The sequence below is a fragment of the Osmerus eperlanus genome, chromosome 7, assembly GCF_963692335.1.
Source record: "Osmerus eperlanus chromosome 7, fOsmEpe2.1, whole genome shotgun sequence".
Taxonomy (NCBI): domain Eukaryota; kingdom Metazoa; phylum Chordata; class Actinopteri; order Osmeriformes; family Osmeridae; genus Osmerus; species Osmerus eperlanus.
The window spans coordinates 17,660,122-17,679,076 of NC_085024.1; the positions used below are offsets into that span (position 1 = coordinate 17,660,122).

Here is an 18,955-nt window from a genome sequence, read left to right on the forward strand (position 1 = left end):
GTTCTGATGCACATATGAGTGAATGTATACAAAAACAGTGACACTGGGAGAAGCTGAGAGAGTCGGACGCATCGGGGACATCATAGTAGGGGATATCTTTCTTTCCTTTTTGCTTTTCTTCTTCTGCGTGTATTCTCTGTGTCACGATTTTGTTCTGCCGCTTCTCTGTCATTCCGAGTCATTGGCCAGTTCAGTGATGATCGGTCCGCGTGTGTACCCAAGTGTGTGTTTGTGTGACAAGCTAGTTGTCTGTGTTTGTGTGTGTGTGAGTGCGTGCGTGTGCACGTTTATAGAGTGTACTGGTCAGCATTTGTGTGCGTGGGTGTTCGGATGTGATCATTTTGTGTGCACACAAGAGAGCTTCCCCGATTGGGGTGTGTATCTGTCAGAGAGAAAGTGTGTACGTGGGTGTTCATGTGTGTGGGCGAATCTCCGCACATGTGTGTCCTCCTGGAAGTGGGTCTGTGTGTGGATGTGTATAAGTGAGTGTGGGTGAGCATGACAGGCAGGCTAGAGACTATCCAGCTAATGTGTTGCTCCATACCTTCTGCATCTGTACAGAGCTAGGCAGATGTACTTTATACCTTCGTCGAGCAAAGGGTGCATCAAGTGATATCACTCGACTGTCAACATAGAAAATCCATTCCTAAATTAATCCAGTGAAGTGGGAATCATGGCTAGTATAATCTCATTTAATTCTGATGTGTTGACTCTTTCAGCACAACCAATTAGCCTCATAGTGAGACAAGCAGCATGTCATTTTGCAAAGTGACCTGCTTTTAAGCTTGCCCAGTGTGTTCAGAATGAAATAAGCCTTTTTTACTTCAAGAAATATCAAAAACCTGCACTGGGCTACCTGCTGTTTGTAAACTTCTCTCCATCAGATTTTTTAAATTAATTGAGCTCAGAAAGGAACATTTCCTTTTCTTTTTCTTGTCCTAATTACTGATAACATTTCCTTGTCAAATATGTAAAGTTTTACAGTTGGATTTTCAGGGGGAGATTGTGGGAGATTGTGTGTCAACCCCCCTTTGGAGAGCTAATAGACCAGGGCTTCTCATCCTTTGACCACATTATGGCGTCTTCCTCTCTAGCCAATTCTTTTATATTCAATTCTTATTTTTAATCCAAAAAAGTGAGAAGTTAAAGAGAAAAGGTTGTGACTAAATGGTGCCGTGTTCCCTCTCCCCCCGTGTCTCTCTTGTCCCCTGGTGTCTCCCAGGACGCGTCTGATGCAGAGTTTCAAAGAGTCCCACTCCCATGAGTCCTTGCTGTCTCCCAGCAGTGCCGCCGAGGCGCTGGACCTCACCTTGGATGAGGACGCCATCATCAAACCTGTTCACTCAAGCATCCTGGGACAGGAGTACTGCTTTGAGGTGAGCCATTACTGTGCCAATTTAGCATTCACTACAGCTAACTCAGTATGGTATTATTCGACAGAAGTACAAGTCATCTGAGTTATCTGATAAGAGATATCAAAGGAAAACCAACTGGCAGCTCAAAACGAGTCTGTCCCTGGTTGATTTGTCACAGGGGAAAAAATGCTTTGGCTGACTTTGCTTTCCTTAACTGACTAGATTAAAGGACATTGTTATGCTACTTGTCATCTTTCCCAGTTACCCATGGTTGTGGTTGTTTATATTACCGCTCCCTAACCTCAGGTGACTACGGCTTCGGGAACCAAGTGCTTTGCTTGTCGTTCCGCTGCAGAGAGAGACAAATGGATTGAGAATCTTCAGAGAGCCGTCAAACCCAACAAGGTGAGAGAAAAGGAAAAAGGAGAGATGGGAGAAACTGTAAATACTTGTTCTATGTCTGTTTGTGTGGCTCTTTGTGCTTCTCCACTTCCATCGCTTCCTTCTATTTCACGCCTTGATAGACTTCTTTTGGCCCGCTGTAGCCTCCATTAATGTTGGGATTGTTCCACAGTTGATGTAAATCTATGCACTTTTCCAAACACTTTATTTCTTATTTACATGAGAGGCAACAGGTCTAGCCATTCAGAACTGGCTGATTAAAATAAGAATGTAATATAATTTCACTCCAGAAAGATCTTGTAGGTCCACTTACAAAAAACAGCCCATCCTCTGTTATTGAAAAGAAGGAGGCTGTCCCAGAAATATAAAACTAGTTTTGATGGCACACCAGGGACAAGAAGTTATTAAAGTCAAACTGAGAGGAAGCCTCATGTGGACCGACTCATCCAGATGCTTGGACTACAGGGGTCTAGGCTGAATCACCAAACTCCAAGGACTCGACGCAGTTGCATCGCAAAGGAGATGCATGTCGGAACGCCACTGAGATTAGTGCGACAGAGAGACTGGAATGTTTCTTCATGTTTTACGTGTGTCTCTGGGCTTCTTCATGCTCTGTCTTCTGATTGAAATTTGTACAGTAAAACACAGACTAATATGTTCTCGGGCGTTTGGTGGCTGCATCGATTGTCAGACAGCATACCAATGGAGCACTCAAGAACTAAAGGCGTAGGAAAATTGCAGATATATTTAGCCTTCTAAATAGAGGATTAAGAGCAGGCCGACTGTTCCAGTGGCATTTCAGACTGGTTTAAATGACTCAGCCCCCCTTACTGATACATCATTCCCTGCAATCAACACAGCACTCTCTTCTCCCATGGGAGATTACAAATTTAGTTTCTTCTTTGTGATCATGTTCAGGAATGCATCTTTCTACTGCAATGTGATGTAACCGTTCAAAACATCTACTCTTATCACTAAAAAATCATTGTGTTATCAAATTCTACCCCATGCCATGTTATGTCTTCTTTCTTTCTTTTTTCTTTCATATTTCTTACTATCCCTCCCTCCTTCCTTCCATTCTTTTTTATCCCTTTCTCCATGTTTGCTCAGTGTCTCCTGTTTAGTTTTATTTAACTATACTTGACCGTACCATTGTCTTCCTCTGTACACCACTTTCCAGGACAACAGTCGGAGGGTGGACAATGTCCTGAAGCTTTGGATTATCGAGGCACGGGAGCTCCCAGCCAAGAAACGCTACTACTGCGAGCTCTGCCTGGATGACATGCTGTACGCACGCACCACCAGCAAGCCCCGAACTGACACAGTCTTCTGGGGTGAACACTTTGAGTTCAACAACCTGCCTGCTGTCCGGAACCTCCGTCTTCACCTATACAAGGAGACTGACAAGAAAAGACGCAAGGTGAGATCTACCGCTTTGGCGGGCTGACAGTAAGGTCTTGCAATTTGCTCATTATTAAAGATAATGACAGATAAACCTTTCCCTTTGTAACTCAAGAGTAATAGGCAGCAAACAACCAAGTCCAGTGTCCCCTGTAGTTTTCATGCGTTTATTTCTTCTTCTAAAAGGAAAAGAGCACTTACCTGGGACTGGTCAGCATTCCCATCTCAAGCATCACCGGACGACAGTTTGTCGAACAGTGGTACCCCGTCATCCAGCCTAGCGTCCTTGCCAAGGGTGGGGGTGTAGGAGGGGGCAAGATCATCAATGCCTCGATACGCCTCAAATCACGGTACCAGACCATGAGCATCCTGCCCATGGAGCTGTATAAGGAGTTTGCAGAGTACGTCACAAATAACTACCGCACCCTGTGTGCTGTGCTCGAACCGCTACTGAGCGTCAAGAGCAAGGAGGAGGTGGCCTGTGCCCTCGTGCACATACTGCAGAGCACAGGGAAAGCAAAGGTAAGGTTAGACATTGATTTCAAGAAATCCATTGTGGAGATGATATGATTAAATCGTTTATTTACAGTACCCGCTTGCATAGACAACCCGCTAGTAGAGGGTAAAATTGGAAATTGGATCATCTGACCGATGATAGGACAGTGAAACGTGTTAAAAAAGGCTTTTATAAATGTTATCTTTTATCTGTTGCCTTTTACAGGATTTTCTGTCCGACATGGCAATGTGTGAGGTAGACAGGTTCATCGACCGAGAACACCTTATCTTCAGAGAGAACACTCTGGCCACCAAAGCCATAGAAGAGTACCTCAAACTGATTGGACATAAGTACCTCAAGGATGCAATAGGTAAAAATGCAACAACAACAAAATCCACAATCATGGAAATATCAATTATATTTTCAAGTTGTTGACTTTGTCTGTTTGCTAACAGTTAGTCGATGTGTTTGCGATTGTGTGTCACGTAGGTGAGTTTATAAGGGCACTGTATGAGTCGGAGGAGAACTGCGAGGTGGACCCAATGAGGACTCCACCGTCGGTCCTCCCAGACCATCAAGCCAATCTCCGCATGTGCTGTGAACTGGCCCTCTGCAAGATTGTCAACTCCCATTGGTCAGTGTATAGTATGCCTAACATATTTATAATGTCGAATGTGGAAAGTATTAGGTAGGAGATTTAAACACTGGTAATTTACCAAGTGCTAAAACCTTTGAAATTGCTCTCCTCAATCTCAAATAATTGGCCAACTAGTAAGTCTCAGCAAGATAAAATGCGTCAGCCATTTTAAGCCATTTCTGTAATATCTCTGTACAGTGTGTTCCCACGAGAGCTGAAGGAGGTCTTCGCATCCTGGAGAGTGCGCTGTGCAGAGAGGGGGCGGGAGGACATTGCCGACCGTCTCATCAGCGGCTCCCTCTTCCTGCGCTTCCTGTGTCCAGCTGTCATGTCCCCCTCGCTGTTTAACCTCACCCAGGAGTACCCTGACGAGCAGACATCGCGCACGCTCACCCTCATTGCCAAGGTGGTGCAGAACCTGGCCAACTTCTCCAAGTCAGTTCACCTGCGCAACGTGACCCACCACGCGTGCACCTTTCTCAGACAAAGTGTTTTCTCTTCTGTGTCTCTTTAATCGCCTAAATCAGTTTGTTCTTTTTACATTTACATTGCACCTCATTCCCAGGTTTGGCATTAAAGAGGAGTACATGTGCTTCATGAATGAGTTCCTCGAAATGGAGTGGGGCTCCATGCAACAGTTCCTGTATGAGATCTCCAACCTGGACAGCGTGAGCAATGCGGGGGGCTTCGAGGGCTACATCGACCTGGGCAGGGAGCTGTCCATACTGCACAGCCTGCTGTGGGAGGTCATGGCCCAGCTCAGCAAGGTAGGAGACCCCTTGATTATACGCCAACAAACCAATGAATATGCTGAACTAGAATCTCTTGTGAACAAGAACATTGTCTATTTCCACCTTTTCCTTGTATCGATATTGTTGTTTCCTGTTTCTTTCTGCCGTAGGATGCCATTATAAAGCTGGGCCCCCTGCCCCGTCTCCTGAATGACATCAGCATGGCCTTGCGCAACCCCCACCTGCAGAGACAGCCCAGCCACCAGACAGACAGGATCCAGGAGAGACAAACGGACCGGCTGCTCTCGCGGCCCAGCTTCAACAGAGGAGTCTCCTCCGAGTTCCAGAACCTTATGATGAGGGACCTGAACAGGTAGGCAATCAATGAAGAGTCGAGGAGGAAGAAAGGGTTGGGTAAAGGTTGATTTGATGATATAATGGTTGTTTCATACATGTATTTCATCTTTCCAGCTCCATAGACATCACTCGCTTGCCTTCCCCTACCTCTGGAGTGCCTGGTGGGGGTAACATGCCGACCCGTGCTCAGATGAGTTTCCAGGAGCGCGACCATCTACAACGAGCCAACTCCAAAGACGTTTTTTATGTGACCCGCCCTCCCCTGGCCCGCTCCAGCCCTGCCTACTGCACGAGCAGCTCCGACATCACCGAACCGGACCCTAAGGTCAGTTTCCCACCACAGAGTTGAGGAGGAAGGTTTCCTTCAACCTTTAGAACAGAAGATTTGGCTGTCAGTTTGGATTTAGAGCAGTCGTTAATTAAAGGTCCTGCACTGTCATTTTGTTTCTTTCATCCGAGTAGTGCTCCTTTTAATGTTTACAGAGCAAAAACAAAACTCCTGACTAACTTGTGAACCCTGTTGAATATTATTACCAGGACACCATACCACTGCACACTTTACATGGTATTTCATCTTTACTGGCACACCTAGCACCTTCTGGATACATTTATTAATATATAGGGAAAAGAATGCAGGGCAACCATTGGTGTATAAAGAAACAAAACTAGGATAGACATCATCACATATCTCTCCCATTCTACTTATATTTATTTGATCCAGGCAACAGAGGCAGTGCTGTTTGGATCAAGAATCCTCCAAGAAAGTCAATTAGTTATCCTCTTTAATTATTTGTTGTCCCTATTTAAAGTTCACATTACAATTTACAGATTCATATTTAAAACTTTTTTGATAAACATATTAGGACAATACAGGGCCTTTAAGATGGTAGTAGTATGATGTAGGAAAGTATAGTTGTAGTTGGATAATCTTCCTAGTCTTATCTATTAAAATGATATGCTAATGGGAGAAGGTTGATGTTATGACATGTATGTGCTTTATTGCAATTACTCACTTTGTACCTTAGTAGTGCATTCTGGGATTGAGGACGTGAGATCCCCCTATGGAAAGATTATGCTCTGTTTATCAGCCGAATGCCACCTGACATTGCAGATTAACGGAGCGCACACAAGCCTATTATATCCCCCTTACCTAGGTGCTCAGTGTCAATAAAAGCGTGTCTATGATGGACCTCCAGGACTCCAGAATGAACAGCGTGTCTAACCTGCAGTCGGTGGAAATGCTCAACTCCTCCCAGGCCTCTCTCGCTGGCATGGGCAGTTTCGGGGGCCTTAGCAGCGGTGGTGGGGGAGGAGGCCTCGGCTCAGGCCTGAGCAGCCAGCTGCGGGCCGGCGGCCGTCTGTCAGCCGGCTCAGGGGGCTCCAGCATGTCGGGCGGCCTTCGGCTGAGCCAGCTGAGCCAGATGGGCGCAACCACCGACTCGCTGTCCCAGCAGCAGCAGCAGCAGGCGGCCGCCATGCGCTACCCGCTTTCCTTCCAGAACCCCCTCTTCCACCTGGCCACGGCTGACGGGCCGCAGCAGCTCCACCACCAGCACAGCCGAGCCCAGCCTCCTCCGCCCCTCCTCCTGGCCCCAGAGCCAGAGCCCTCGCACCCAGCCTATATCCCCCAGTTTGCCCATGGCGGGTTCTCCCGCAGTGAGGACCTGTCCACCCTCAGGCCAGCTCCGGGCCACCTAGGACAGCCCAGCATCATTCATTCGCACAGCTACAGCGATGAGTACAGCAGGGCTGACTATGGGAGGCGGCAGATGTCCATGCATGTGCAGGTAGGTGGGAAAGGCTGTCGATATTAATAATGTCCGTAACATCAATGATGTCTGTTCATTATATAAGGAAACACAGACAGACCCGTTCTGGATTAGGTAAAAGGAGGTCTTTTAAGGTTTGTATGTCAAAATAATTTAAATTCTGGTGTTCTCTTGCTCTCTTGGTTAGGATAATCTCCAGCAACAGCATCAGATGATGGCATCACAGACAGGCACATCCCACTCCTCTCTGGCCACTCCCCCCTCCACAGTTCAACCTGTGCGCCAGAGTTCCGTGGCCCCGCCTCCTGCTCAGCGCGTCAAATCCCAGACCTCACATCAGTTGTCCGTCAGTGCGGCTGCTGCACCTGCCCCTCCTGCAAAAACGCGGCCACCTAGTGGCAACCTGCTCCAATCACCAGAGTCAGGCTATGGCGGTCGGCAACCAGCGCCACGGCAGCAACTGTCCGTCAAAGATAACACAGCCCCTGGACTGCCGCACCAGCAGAGCTCTGTCAGGGAGAGCCAAAGTCCACAGGGGGGCGCCAATCAGTCTACACAGCAATCACCACAACAGCAGCAGCAACAACCACAACAGCATCTGCTTAAACCATCCATCAGCAAACAGGTACATTCCCCGTGGCTTGAATCAGCGTTTATCATTTCGCCACGCACTGTCCTAAGCTGCACCCTTAGAAGGCCAGTACAATGAATTGTTATATTTATATTGAGTTTTCTTCTACCCAGGGTTCCCAGTCACCCTCGACCCTTAACCCCCCAACGCCAGCCAATGAGAGAACAGTGGCCTGGGTCTCCAACATGCCTCACCTTTCAGCAGACATTGAGAGTTCACGGATTGACCGTGAGGACTTCAAGCTGAAAGAGTACTCCAAGAGCATGGATGAGTCGCGCATGGACAGGGTGAGTTTCTATCTCAGGATTTTCACAAATAATTCTAAAAATCTTATTGTCAGAGAATTTACCATTCCACACGAACATTCTATTGTGTTTAGTAAATTAAGCTCTTACTAATCAACCTGAGACTGTGAGACAACACAAGTGTAGAAATGGTCTGAGTCATATCTTCAACTATGGCTCCTTAATGTAGGGTGCAGATGTCAAGGAAATGCAAGTCATATCAGTACAGAACAGATGGCGAGGAGATGCTAGTTTATAAATGATTTAAAGAGAAGCCTCTAAGGGTTAACCTGAATAACACTGAAAGTACTCAAACTTTTAGCTCACACGAGTCATACTAAAGCACTTTTTAGAATATTTAATAGTTTATGATTGATAACTAAATATATTCAACATGTATACAACATAATAAATATCAGAGTGTTCAATGAAGCATTTTAGAGGGAGTGCTACCTAAAGATCTTTGTTCCGTTTTGCTCCTTGACTATGTTCTGGCACAGAATCAAAGTATATCATGAAGAGACAGTAAACTTTGAGTCACTTGTGATGCCCCTGCGTTGCAATGTTCTTTTATCCTCATCTATTCTTTGCTCTCTTTTTCATCACTACCTCAGGTGAAGGAGTACGAGGAGGAAATCCATTCCCTGAAGGAACGTCTGGTGATGTCACACAAGAAGCTGGAGGAATATGAGAGGAGACTGGTCTCCCAAGAGCAACAGACCAGTAAGATCCTCATGCAGTACCAGAACCGGCTGGATGATAGCGAGAGGAGGCTACGGCAGCAGCAAGTGGAGAAAGACTCCCAAATTAAAGGAATAATTAACAGGTAAATAGAGGGGCGGAGGGTGCACATACTGTTTTCAAAGGTTAATGACTGCCAATTTCAGTGACTCCTTAATACATCATTGTATAAATTGACTGGGACATTGTCTTGCAAAGTCATTTCAGGGGGGGGGGCACACACCACTGTTCATAGACACCCCTGGAAGAGAGAGGGTGACACATAGACAAATAAGAGAGAAGGAAAATCATTCGGTAGAGTAGTTTTCATGGCTTTGGTTTACAATGGCATGAGAATACCTTTGCTTTACAAATCTGGTGACTTGTTCAGAGTGCAGACAATCTTCCACAGGCAAGTGGTGCTTTTCAGTAGTTATACAATGGGGCATTATCATAGAGTCTTCTTTTACATTTCGACTTTGACATCAAAAGTTGATGCCAAAGTAATAGAGATATAGCATGTAACTTCCCCAGTATACCTGGTGTTACGATTTTAGTAAAGAAGTCTTTTTTTCATGAAAAGGCCATCATAAAAAAATAACATTCGTCACTGACCTGAAGAATGCTAACACGATTCAATAGTGTAGCAATAGATTAGGTTGAGATTGAAATCATGTGTTTTGGTAACTGGAAAGGTACACAAAGGCACCTGTTTCATTACCCTGTCTAAACAAAATAATGTTTTCCTTCGTCAATGACGAATGAAACCAGTTGATACTCAATTCTACAACAAGATTTTGCGAAAATTATTCATAAATACTTTTGTAGTCCACAATTTATATCATCGATAGATTGTCACAGAGAATATTGCCACTTCTAATCCATTTCAGGGAAGAAGAAGTGGAATGAAGAACCGAACCTGACCATCTTTTATGGAGTACATCCCATCCATAATCCCCCAAATACTAAGTCTGTTCATAAGATCTCTAGACTCTGTGCTATTGCACCCTACTGCAGCCATTTTGTATCAACAAATAGAAACTGTTGATCCATTTTTCCAATAGTTTCTGCATTATATGTAGAGATTATTCCTATTATCTTCAACTGTGACTGACTTTTCCAACAGATTGCATTTTAAAAGCACAACTGAGGATTAAGAATTGACGTCATGTGATTAAAACTTGATCTGCACTTTGTGAAGCAGTTTGTGCAATGACGTCCCTTTGGAACCTAAAAGGCATAATCCGCCAGTGGTGTTAATGACAGAAAAGCTTGCAAGAAGGACAAAGCAAGTACAGGACATGATGCTAGTTCTTCCATTTAAGATCCAGGTGATCTATCACAATCATGTGCACTGAAGGACTTCAGCAGTGGCACCATCAAACAAGGTTTCCATAAGAATGCTAATGGAGACTATAACCTTGTTTGAGAAGCTAAGACCATTGTATAACTTGGTGTAGTGACAACACTTTGTAGTCCTAACACAGACAATAGATTAGTTATCTTTCCCCTTAACGCTGAAGAGGATGTCAGTGTCCTTCATGAAGTGATACAATTTGGTCACTGAGCTTCAGAGATATTCATACAAGACTCCTTCTTAAAAGTAGAGTACCACAGTAAGGAGTTATGTGACATTTCAAACATGTAGACAGCAAATGCTAACTTCATATCTGCATGCACAACTTGGACTTTCACATGAATACTTGCACTGATACCAAAAGGCGCTGGAGTTCCGAAAGCCAATCTCACATTAGGATTTTGTCCTACATACTTCTATAACGTCTGGTAGGCTGTGAGACAGGTAAAATGTGTGGCAGTGAAGATGTCCAGTTGTTGATCAATTGTAAATCCATCTTGCAGCAATTGGATTGATCATGTGTCCTCCAAAAGGACAATCTTTTGGAGGTCTAATTTACACACACACACCATAACTTTTCATGACGCTTTTCCAATCTCATTAATCATTAATTCCGAAAACTAGGATATTTAAATATTGTGTGAAAGCTTTTTCGTCTGCTCAATCCAGTCTGGGACTAACAGCTGCCATAAGACGAAATGAGACGGTTTTGTACCTTTTTCATTTATCGAAACTACCTATATTCAAACCGTCTCACGTCAATAATGACAAAGCGTAGCAAAGCACTGACAGGCAATACAGATTGTTTTTAAAGAAATCTGTTAGCCCATAACTATCTTTACTGCTTGACTACCTGGATCACCTAGCATATGTTAGTTGATGTCAACACTTGTCTTCTCAAGGGCAATCTGGCTAGCCTGCCAAATTGAGCTTCATCACTTTCCTAACATTGTGATCTGAGCTGTGTTGCCAAACGATTTTCAGACTGGCTAGTTTCGTCTCATCTCGGCTGTTAGATCTGAACTCATCTGAATTATCTTGGTTGCTGGAGTGCTGTGTAAGTGTTATTTCTTGAAGGGAAGATGACAGATTGTACAGCGTAATTAACTATTTTTGAATATGTTACCCATAGCCTTTCGAAGTCTGTGTTGTATGAGCCATACCAGTAATAATCTATTAAGATACTATTTGTGAATTCTATTGTAATATTATCAATGAAATTATAAATTGTGACAATTTTAATCTACTGCAATAGCAAATTCTTTTTGAAAGATATGTGCAATAATAGTTGGAATTAGACCATCTTTATGAACATAAAAAATTACGGTATATTTGCAGAACATGTATGCACTCAGGCACATATAGTACATTATATACATACATAGGCTACTTAGAAATATACATAATCAAACAAAATGTTCATGCCTACAGTACCTACTCCATACTGTACATGATTATGGTACACCTGCACTAAAATGTAGAATCAGCAAATTGATGGTGCCATAAGTAGCCGAGCAACTTCAAAAACAAAGAAATATGTACAGATAGAACTTCAATTTGTCATTTTACACTTAAAAAGGCCTATGCATCTATTATTTCACTTGTATTCATATGATAGAGAGCATTTGGACAAAAGAGTGCCTTACATATTTTGGGCACCTCAAGTTTGACCAAACAAGTTTGATTGATTCTCTGAATGCCAATGGGGTGCTCTGCTTCGCACAATATAACCAAGGTAAAAACAGTGTAGCACCCCATTTTTGGAGAAGCATGTCCAAACACTCTATACCATGTGAAAACAATGCATAATCTTTCTTAGAAAAAAAAAAAGTGGATTCACTTAGTGGATCTATGGCCTAATCTAACTTCACTCTTCTTTTGCATCCACTGCTTATGGTTCTGTCAAATCGCTGAATTCTTGTTTCATTTAAGGCTTTGACCTGGTGCCATTGACAGTATCAATTTAACCTTACAAACATAAACGACTTATTTATATTTTCACATCAGATACTGTCAAGCCCTAAATATGATAGATACAGCTTATGTTCTGCACAATTAGTTTTGAAAGTCTCTTTTTTATTCAGGAATATTTGTACAGTTTAAAATGATCAAAATCACAAAAATGAGACAAAGTTGGATATCCTTAGAATATATTAATGATTTCTCATATTATTTAATGTTATCATTAAGATTTTTATCTATAATTTTTTGCTGTATATGCTTGATTTAAGATTTTATTTTGCAGCTAATGGTGGTGTCAAGAGACATGGTGATCAATAATGTTTGTTTAAGAACGATAGAGCTTTGAAAACTGTCAGGTGTTTTATGCAGTTATGATATGGTTTGTCTGTAAGAATTATTAACAAAAGGGCAACAATTGAATTCATCTCTTCAAGAAAAGTAGATTATAGCTTTCGTTTCAATATCATATACCCGCCTTTCTTTTGGTAGCAAGCATTTGTAGACTATATAGATTGTATTACATAAGAATTTCTTTGTTAGTGCTTACATATATTATCAGATTTGTGGCTAGTCACTGTGCAGGAAAGCCATGTTGAATGGCATGGCTAAGAGCAGCATGGGGTAGGGGTTGACTGTCCATGTACATGTGTAAGGTGACTTCACACGATATATGACCCTAATCTGATACCTCAGTCCCCTGCATTTTTTCTTTGTAGCTGCAAATCCAGACATAATGACATGCTCCTGACCTCATGTTGATAAATGCCCACATTGTTTAACTGCATGTAAGACTTGACCTCACAAGCACACTACTTGAAGCGTAAATGGATAAACAGGTTTATTTTTGGTACATATCACCCATGTGAATCACTGTCTGCCTTTTGAAGTCATGTCAAAATTCTATTGTATACTCATGTGGCATTCCATTGTTTTTGAGACAGTGCTAATGTTTCTGTCAGTGCTTATGATTATTTTTTCCCCTTATTTTTTGTAAAATAATCAACACTGTACATTCTTTATGGAATAAAACATCCAAACACCTATGTTTGAAACTTCACCTGTGGATTTTCATTATTTATTAATGTTAAGCGTTAGACCATATGACCAGAGTAGTGACAAGCTGAGCTAATTTAAGGCAGGATTTCAAAGTGGAGGCTATGACAATGAAAATTAAAATCAGTATTATGTGATCTTATTTTTGCCCTACTCAGTGCAAATATTTATCTGCATTTTACTATGTGGCTTTCAATTTATTGCCAATTTATCTTATTAGGAACACCAAATACAACTGCTCTCTATTTTCCCACTTTAAATTGGCTCTACAGTGTTAACAATGTCCTGAACTCAATATGTCCCTTTTTCTTTTATTAATTAATCCTTGGTCAGTGTTCTGTTCAACTCAGTTCTTTGGATATTGCAGGGATTTTCATTCCCTTTGTCAGCAATTTTCCAATCAGTTTCTGTATGGCATTAAACAGTAATGTCACTCAATCAGAAAGGGGAGGTGATACGATAAAACAGTAATGATTTGTATGATAAGAAAAACACTGAGGACTGTTTTTGTTCATTCTAGAATATCAACCAGGTAGTGAGTAGTATGTTTTAAATACCTTTCACAAGGTAAAAAAAAACTGCTATCAACAAACAGCTGGTCAATACCCTGGACTTACCAATATGGCACTAACTTCACATGTGACTTCAATGACCTTGTGTATCTGCCAAATAAATCACGTTGAACAATTTGCCTCAAATGACGATGATCCCGGGGGGTTAGGGGGTCAGTAATGACTGCTCTGCTCACTGTTCCCTACCTGGAGGAAACACAACACATGGAAACTAGCAAGAAGAAGAGAACGCACTGCAAGAATAGCACCTCTCGGACAGCAGTAATGAGCTCGCTTAAACCTGCAAGCAGACACTTTGAAATGGTTGTCAGCAGGATTCGCGATTGAGGCCGTGGTACGCCCATGTTGCTGCCTCTCAGTCATTCCCTGGGGATGATCAGAATCTAACATTCATTTATTTCTTCCTAGCACAATCACAATTACAATGTAGGCATGGTTATCCATGATTGTATTTGAAAGCACCCTCATTTGGAATGAAATACCACAATAAATCCCTCGGGGGAGAATGAAAATAGTCGCAATTAACCTATTTTGGGGCATGATAATGTACAAGACTGTCATGCCAATGTTTGTTAAGATGACCGTTTTAATTGTGCCTGCTCAGTCCCTTCATGCTGCCTAGTGACTTTGTGTCTGCTTGAACTCACTATTATCTCTCTCTTCCTCCCCCTCTTTTTCTCTATCCCTTTCTCTCTCCACCCCCTCTTTTTTCTCTCTTCTTTCTTTCTTTCTTTCTTTCTTTCTCTCTCTTCTCTCTCTCTCTCTCTCTCTCTCTCTCTCTCTCTCTCTCTCTCTCTCTCTCTCTCTCTCTCTCTCGTTCTCTCTCTCTCTTTCTCTCTCTCACTTTCTCTCTGTCTCTATTTCAAGGCTCATGGCTGTGGAGGATGAAATCAGGGGAGGACCCGTCATTGAGCCAAAAACTAGGATATTTGCAGATCAGGTCTGTCTTCCCCTCTCTCTCTTCCTCCCCCTCTTTTTCTCTATCCCTTTCTCTCTCCACCCCCTCTTTTTTCTCTCTTCTTTCTTTCTTTCTTTCTCTCTCTCTCTCTCTCTCTCTCTCTCTCTCTCTCTCTCTCTCTCTCTCTCTCTCTCTCTCTCTCTCTCTCTCTCTCTCTCTCTCTCTCTCTCTCTCTTTCTCTTGACCGTAACTTGTCTGTTTGCTGTGTGTAACCCTTCCTCTGTTTGTCTTGACTTGTCCCTCTGTTCTCGAGTGACTGTGGTGTCAACGTGTTTGGGTCTTTCGTAAACCAAAAATTGTCTGTCCACATGTTATGCCACCGATTGGTCAGTCTTTTAAGATGGCAAAATGTCCAGGTTGTGACCATAGCTGGGTCTGAGATCACCACCCTTTGAACTTTTGATTTATTGGAGCATGATGGTGTCACATTTATGTCATTTTTCTACATAATGTTCAGATTATGTAGGTTCTGTTCTGAGAATGGACTTTGCGCGGCCCTCTGAAGTCTTCCGAATCTACACTCAGTGTTGGCCGTTCTATACATTCCTCAGCCCCATCTTCTGTCTAATCCAACACGCCCACCTTCAACCATGAGTCATGCTGCCAAGATATCCGTTTCCAGTGTATGTGTGCGTGGGTGAGTGCGTGTGCATGTGTGAGTGCGCTGTAAAACAACCCCCAATGTGTCTCACAAGACTCTGAGCATCCAAGAATTGTGTCCATCCATTCGAATCAAATCCTTGTTGCTGAGACCCAATCACTTGCCTACTCTTACCAAACCATGTGCCATGATTCTAACCTGCATAGAGAAAGAGAGCCAACAGAGTCCTATATTTGTTATTTGTTTGCAAGGACCTTACGGAATTTCCAGAGAGATTTATTTCGTGAACATCAGATCTCCTTCAGAGAATCCTGTTAAGAGCAGTCCAGCACATCTGCAAGGAATCTAATACTCAGGACTTCAACCACGCTTTGAGGGGGCACAGATCCAGAATCCCATATCCAACTCTCCCATTTCGTGCTAACATCCCCTCCCCCCCCCCCCCCCCCACACACACACAAACGAAGAATTCAGTTTTAAGATTATCACAGCCACAAGCTTGTCGTTTGGTGTAACGCACATGCACCACTCATACAGTATGTCATAGAGGAATTCATGAACTGTATATGTGAGTTTGAGTTGGGTTCTGTGCCTGTGTGTCCTGACATTTCATGCACTGCAGTGTACTAGACACATGAAATACACATGATCACGACATCACGTTGTAACATTATCCTGAGAGTATCTTTGGGATGGATATGGGATTGATATGATAAAAAGGTTCTAAAGGGTTATATTACTGTAACAGAAATAATATAATGATTGATTGACTGGCCGTTGCACAGGGGGTGATCTTGTTGTCCATGATTCCTCTTCCAACTTGATGTTACTTCTGTGTTCCATGCATTGTCTCAGGTATTAGGAATGTGAGGTGTATCGTGCTCGTTTCATCTCGACCTATTCTATATCTGTTGTGTCTTATGTCAATGACTGATGATTGTTCCGTGTCAGTTTGTGTATGTTTGTGTTACGTAATATCCGTGTGCTCATTTGTCTGTCTTCTAGTGTTATTTGTCTTATTGGTTAGTATTAACACACATGTTCTTGAGTGCCTGATATTTCTCCTGGTTAATAATTGCATGCTAAGCAGTAGCATGACTTACCATTCTCTTGTGACCTTATAGCTTCCGGAGAAGTACAGAGACTTGGCTATTCAAGGTCTTGTGGATTAATGAATGATGTTTGAACTGCTTTCAGATGCAGATGTCTTTACCACCGCAAGCTGTAACACCCCTGACCTAAACTTAAGCATGTGTGTGAAACATAAGTTTCTTCTTGTGTTTTATGGCTGCTGAGTTTTGCGTTGGTGGGTGAATGTGGGCCTGTTTTTACGTAACTGTTTTTATTGTTTGTGTGCCTCTGTGTGTGCGTGTGTGGTCGATGTTAGTCTTTTGTGTTTTCTAATTGTGCCGTATGTAACGTGTACTGTTCCTTTGGCCAGCGAGTGTCCCCACTCCTCCTCAGCCCTCATCTCCGTCCTCCTAACGTCCCGCGGTGCACTCCTGCCTTCCCTCTTTCACTTTCCTTGCCCTCTTCCCTCTCTCTATCTCTCCTCCTGTGTTGATGAGATACGGTGATTTCTCTTAGGGGAGGCGTCAATCCATCCTAGTGCAGCCCCGTCTCGCGCCCGTCCCTCCCCGAATGCACAGGTAATCAAACCAGCATACACCTCAGTGGACTTACTGCTCTACATCAATCCATACTCCGCTTTGATTCCTTCACTGTACTACATGTGCGTCCCTGTCTGTGTGCAGCACAGCTCACACTGAATCAAAACACTCAAATGACCTTTAAAGATAGATGGTACACACCAATTAGTCAACACACAACATGATAGTGCTTTACATACCTTCTAATTGACCTTATTCCTTAGTGTGTATATTTTATCATTTATCTTTTTTATTATTATTTCAGACAATACGCATGTACCCATAGGAACTGCTGCAATGCTTTACAGCAGAAAGTAGAGCATGGGACATTTACAATTTTTTTATACAAGATCATCGACACACCATTAGACATCTGGCTTTAAGCGATACAGAGCTAATTTTCTTACAGCACTCCACAGACAAACCTGCCAATATCATTTGCACAAATTCAGTCACATACGGAGAACTTCCTGTAAACACTTTGCATCAGAATTCGCCATCAAACTTCAAGTTCGATTGTAAAATTCTAGATATAAATGCAGAGAAATACGAACAATCTGTGGTCTGCCATCGATTTCACAGCTCCGATAGAATTAGGTGTGGGCAACCTAATCTCCCTCATCACATAATCAGTGACTTCATCCTTTCACAGTTTTTCTGTTTCAGTTTGTTTCGACAATCATTTTTTTCATACGCTGGTTTTAAATGATGGTACTTACATGAAAGTACTTCATGTAGTTCTCATTATCAACTTGAAAATGTATATTTGTGCAAATGAGTATATTTGACTTACACACTTACAAACACTGCTTGCTTGATTAGTTGTTTGGTATGGATGCACATTCATGCACATAGAGCCAATAGTTTAGACCACTTCTGTTCAAACTAAGGCACACACGCTGCACATTGTGTCTCTATGCTACACATCACAGTGAATCATCAACATATCCATACAATTTGAGCCAACTACAGCCACCTCTTCCCAAGATAAATGACGGGAATTATGGGAAATCTCCGTATCTGACACATTCCTTCCCTGAAAATTAACTGTTTGTGTGCATTTATGTTTTTGTGTTTTTGTGAGAGTATGTTAATGTAGTTCTGTGTGAATGTGTTTGTACAGGTTTGATATTGCACCTGGGCACATTAGTGGATCCAACATTCATGTATTAGTCATTGTGAACTGAATCAAGTGTGTCACCAACACGTGTTCTTGTTTTATTCTTTAATTTTAGGTTGATAAATGTTCTGTGTCTATATGTGACAGTTTATCTCGCCTTTTAAGTTTGAGATGTACATTTTCTTGGTAATTGTTCAACACAGGTTTATGATCCATTTTCACTTAATTTGCGCTTCTCTCAACATTATAATTTCAAACACAAGAGTAAATTATAAATGCATCAGTCAATATCTGATTATTGTGACATATGTTAAGGTCTCTGTGTTGGATAAATATAATTAAATATCCTTTCCACATACCTAAAATTACAAAATAGGTCCAATTAATGATTTTTACCTTCAGCACTAACTTGAATCAGATGTAATTTTGAATCACCCAGTTCATGAAAATAAGCTTACTCCGCAAGTGGCCTTGGTGAACCGAGGGTGATGTTATGGTGGGGAAATTGTATCTTGCCTAGATATAATTTAAATTATCCTGGTGTTCTTATTGGCAATCTGTCAGAATTTACATTGTACTTCACAGTGCTTTGTAGGTTTAGTGAAACCTAGTCAGTGCCCACTTGGACGTTTCTTCTGGAAACTAGAAACTGAGGGTACATGCTACATTCCTTTACTCAACATTTGTTGGTTTCTCGGAGGTCTTTTAATTTAATCTTGACTATGAATCATTAGGAATCAGGGAGTAAGTGCTGAAAATTTGCCATCCACCATATGACCATTTAGATGTTGGGGGGGCATCCTCTTAAACTGGAGTGTAATATAAAGCATTCATGAATGAACCTAATAGATGATGACACTCACCACATTTAGATGTGTTAGTCACAGTCTCATTGAATAA

General features: G+C 42.3%; 1 protein-coding gene across 13 annotated transcripts in view; it reads left to right on the forward strand.

Moving 5' to 3' along the window:
* Positions 1-18,955, forward strand: part of syngap1b (synaptic Ras GTPase activating protein 1b) — a 72,265-nt gene that overhangs the window by 46,029 nt on the left and 7,281 nt on the right. For 6 of the 13 annotated variants that reach the window (XM_062465415.1, XM_062465412.1, XM_062465407.1 and 3 more), the window contains 15 exons: positions 1,223-1,376; positions 1,662-1,760; positions 2,938-3,177; positions 3,345-3,680; positions 3,880-4,024; positions 4,144-4,288; positions 4,490-4,726; positions 4,857-5,058; positions 5,193-5,395; positions 5,494-5,704; positions 6,534-7,166; positions 7,336-7,773; positions 7,893-8,066; positions 8,678-8,889; positions 14,595-14,667. In XM_062465415.1, the coding sequence (XP_062321399.1) occupies positions 1,223-1,376; positions 1,662-1,760; positions 2,938-3,177; positions 3,345-3,680; positions 3,880-4,024; positions 4,144-4,288; positions 4,490-4,726; positions 4,857-5,058; positions 5,193-5,395; positions 5,494-5,704; positions 6,534-7,166; positions 7,336-7,773; positions 7,893-8,066; positions 8,678-8,889; positions 14,595-14,667 (3,502 nt within the window). Of the gene's footprint in view, positions 1-1,222; positions 1,377-1,661; positions 1,761-2,937; positions 3,178-3,344; positions 3,681-3,879; positions 4,025-4,143; positions 4,289-4,489; positions 4,727-4,856; positions 5,059-5,192; positions 5,396-5,493; positions 5,705-6,533; positions 7,167-7,335; positions 7,774-7,892; positions 8,067-8,677; positions 8,890-9,673; positions 13,160-14,594; positions 14,668-16,873; positions 16,936-18,955 lie in introns of those variants that run through there. The other 7 variants (XM_062465409.1, XM_062465411.1, XM_062465420.1 and 4 more) reach the window with 5 other exon arrangements.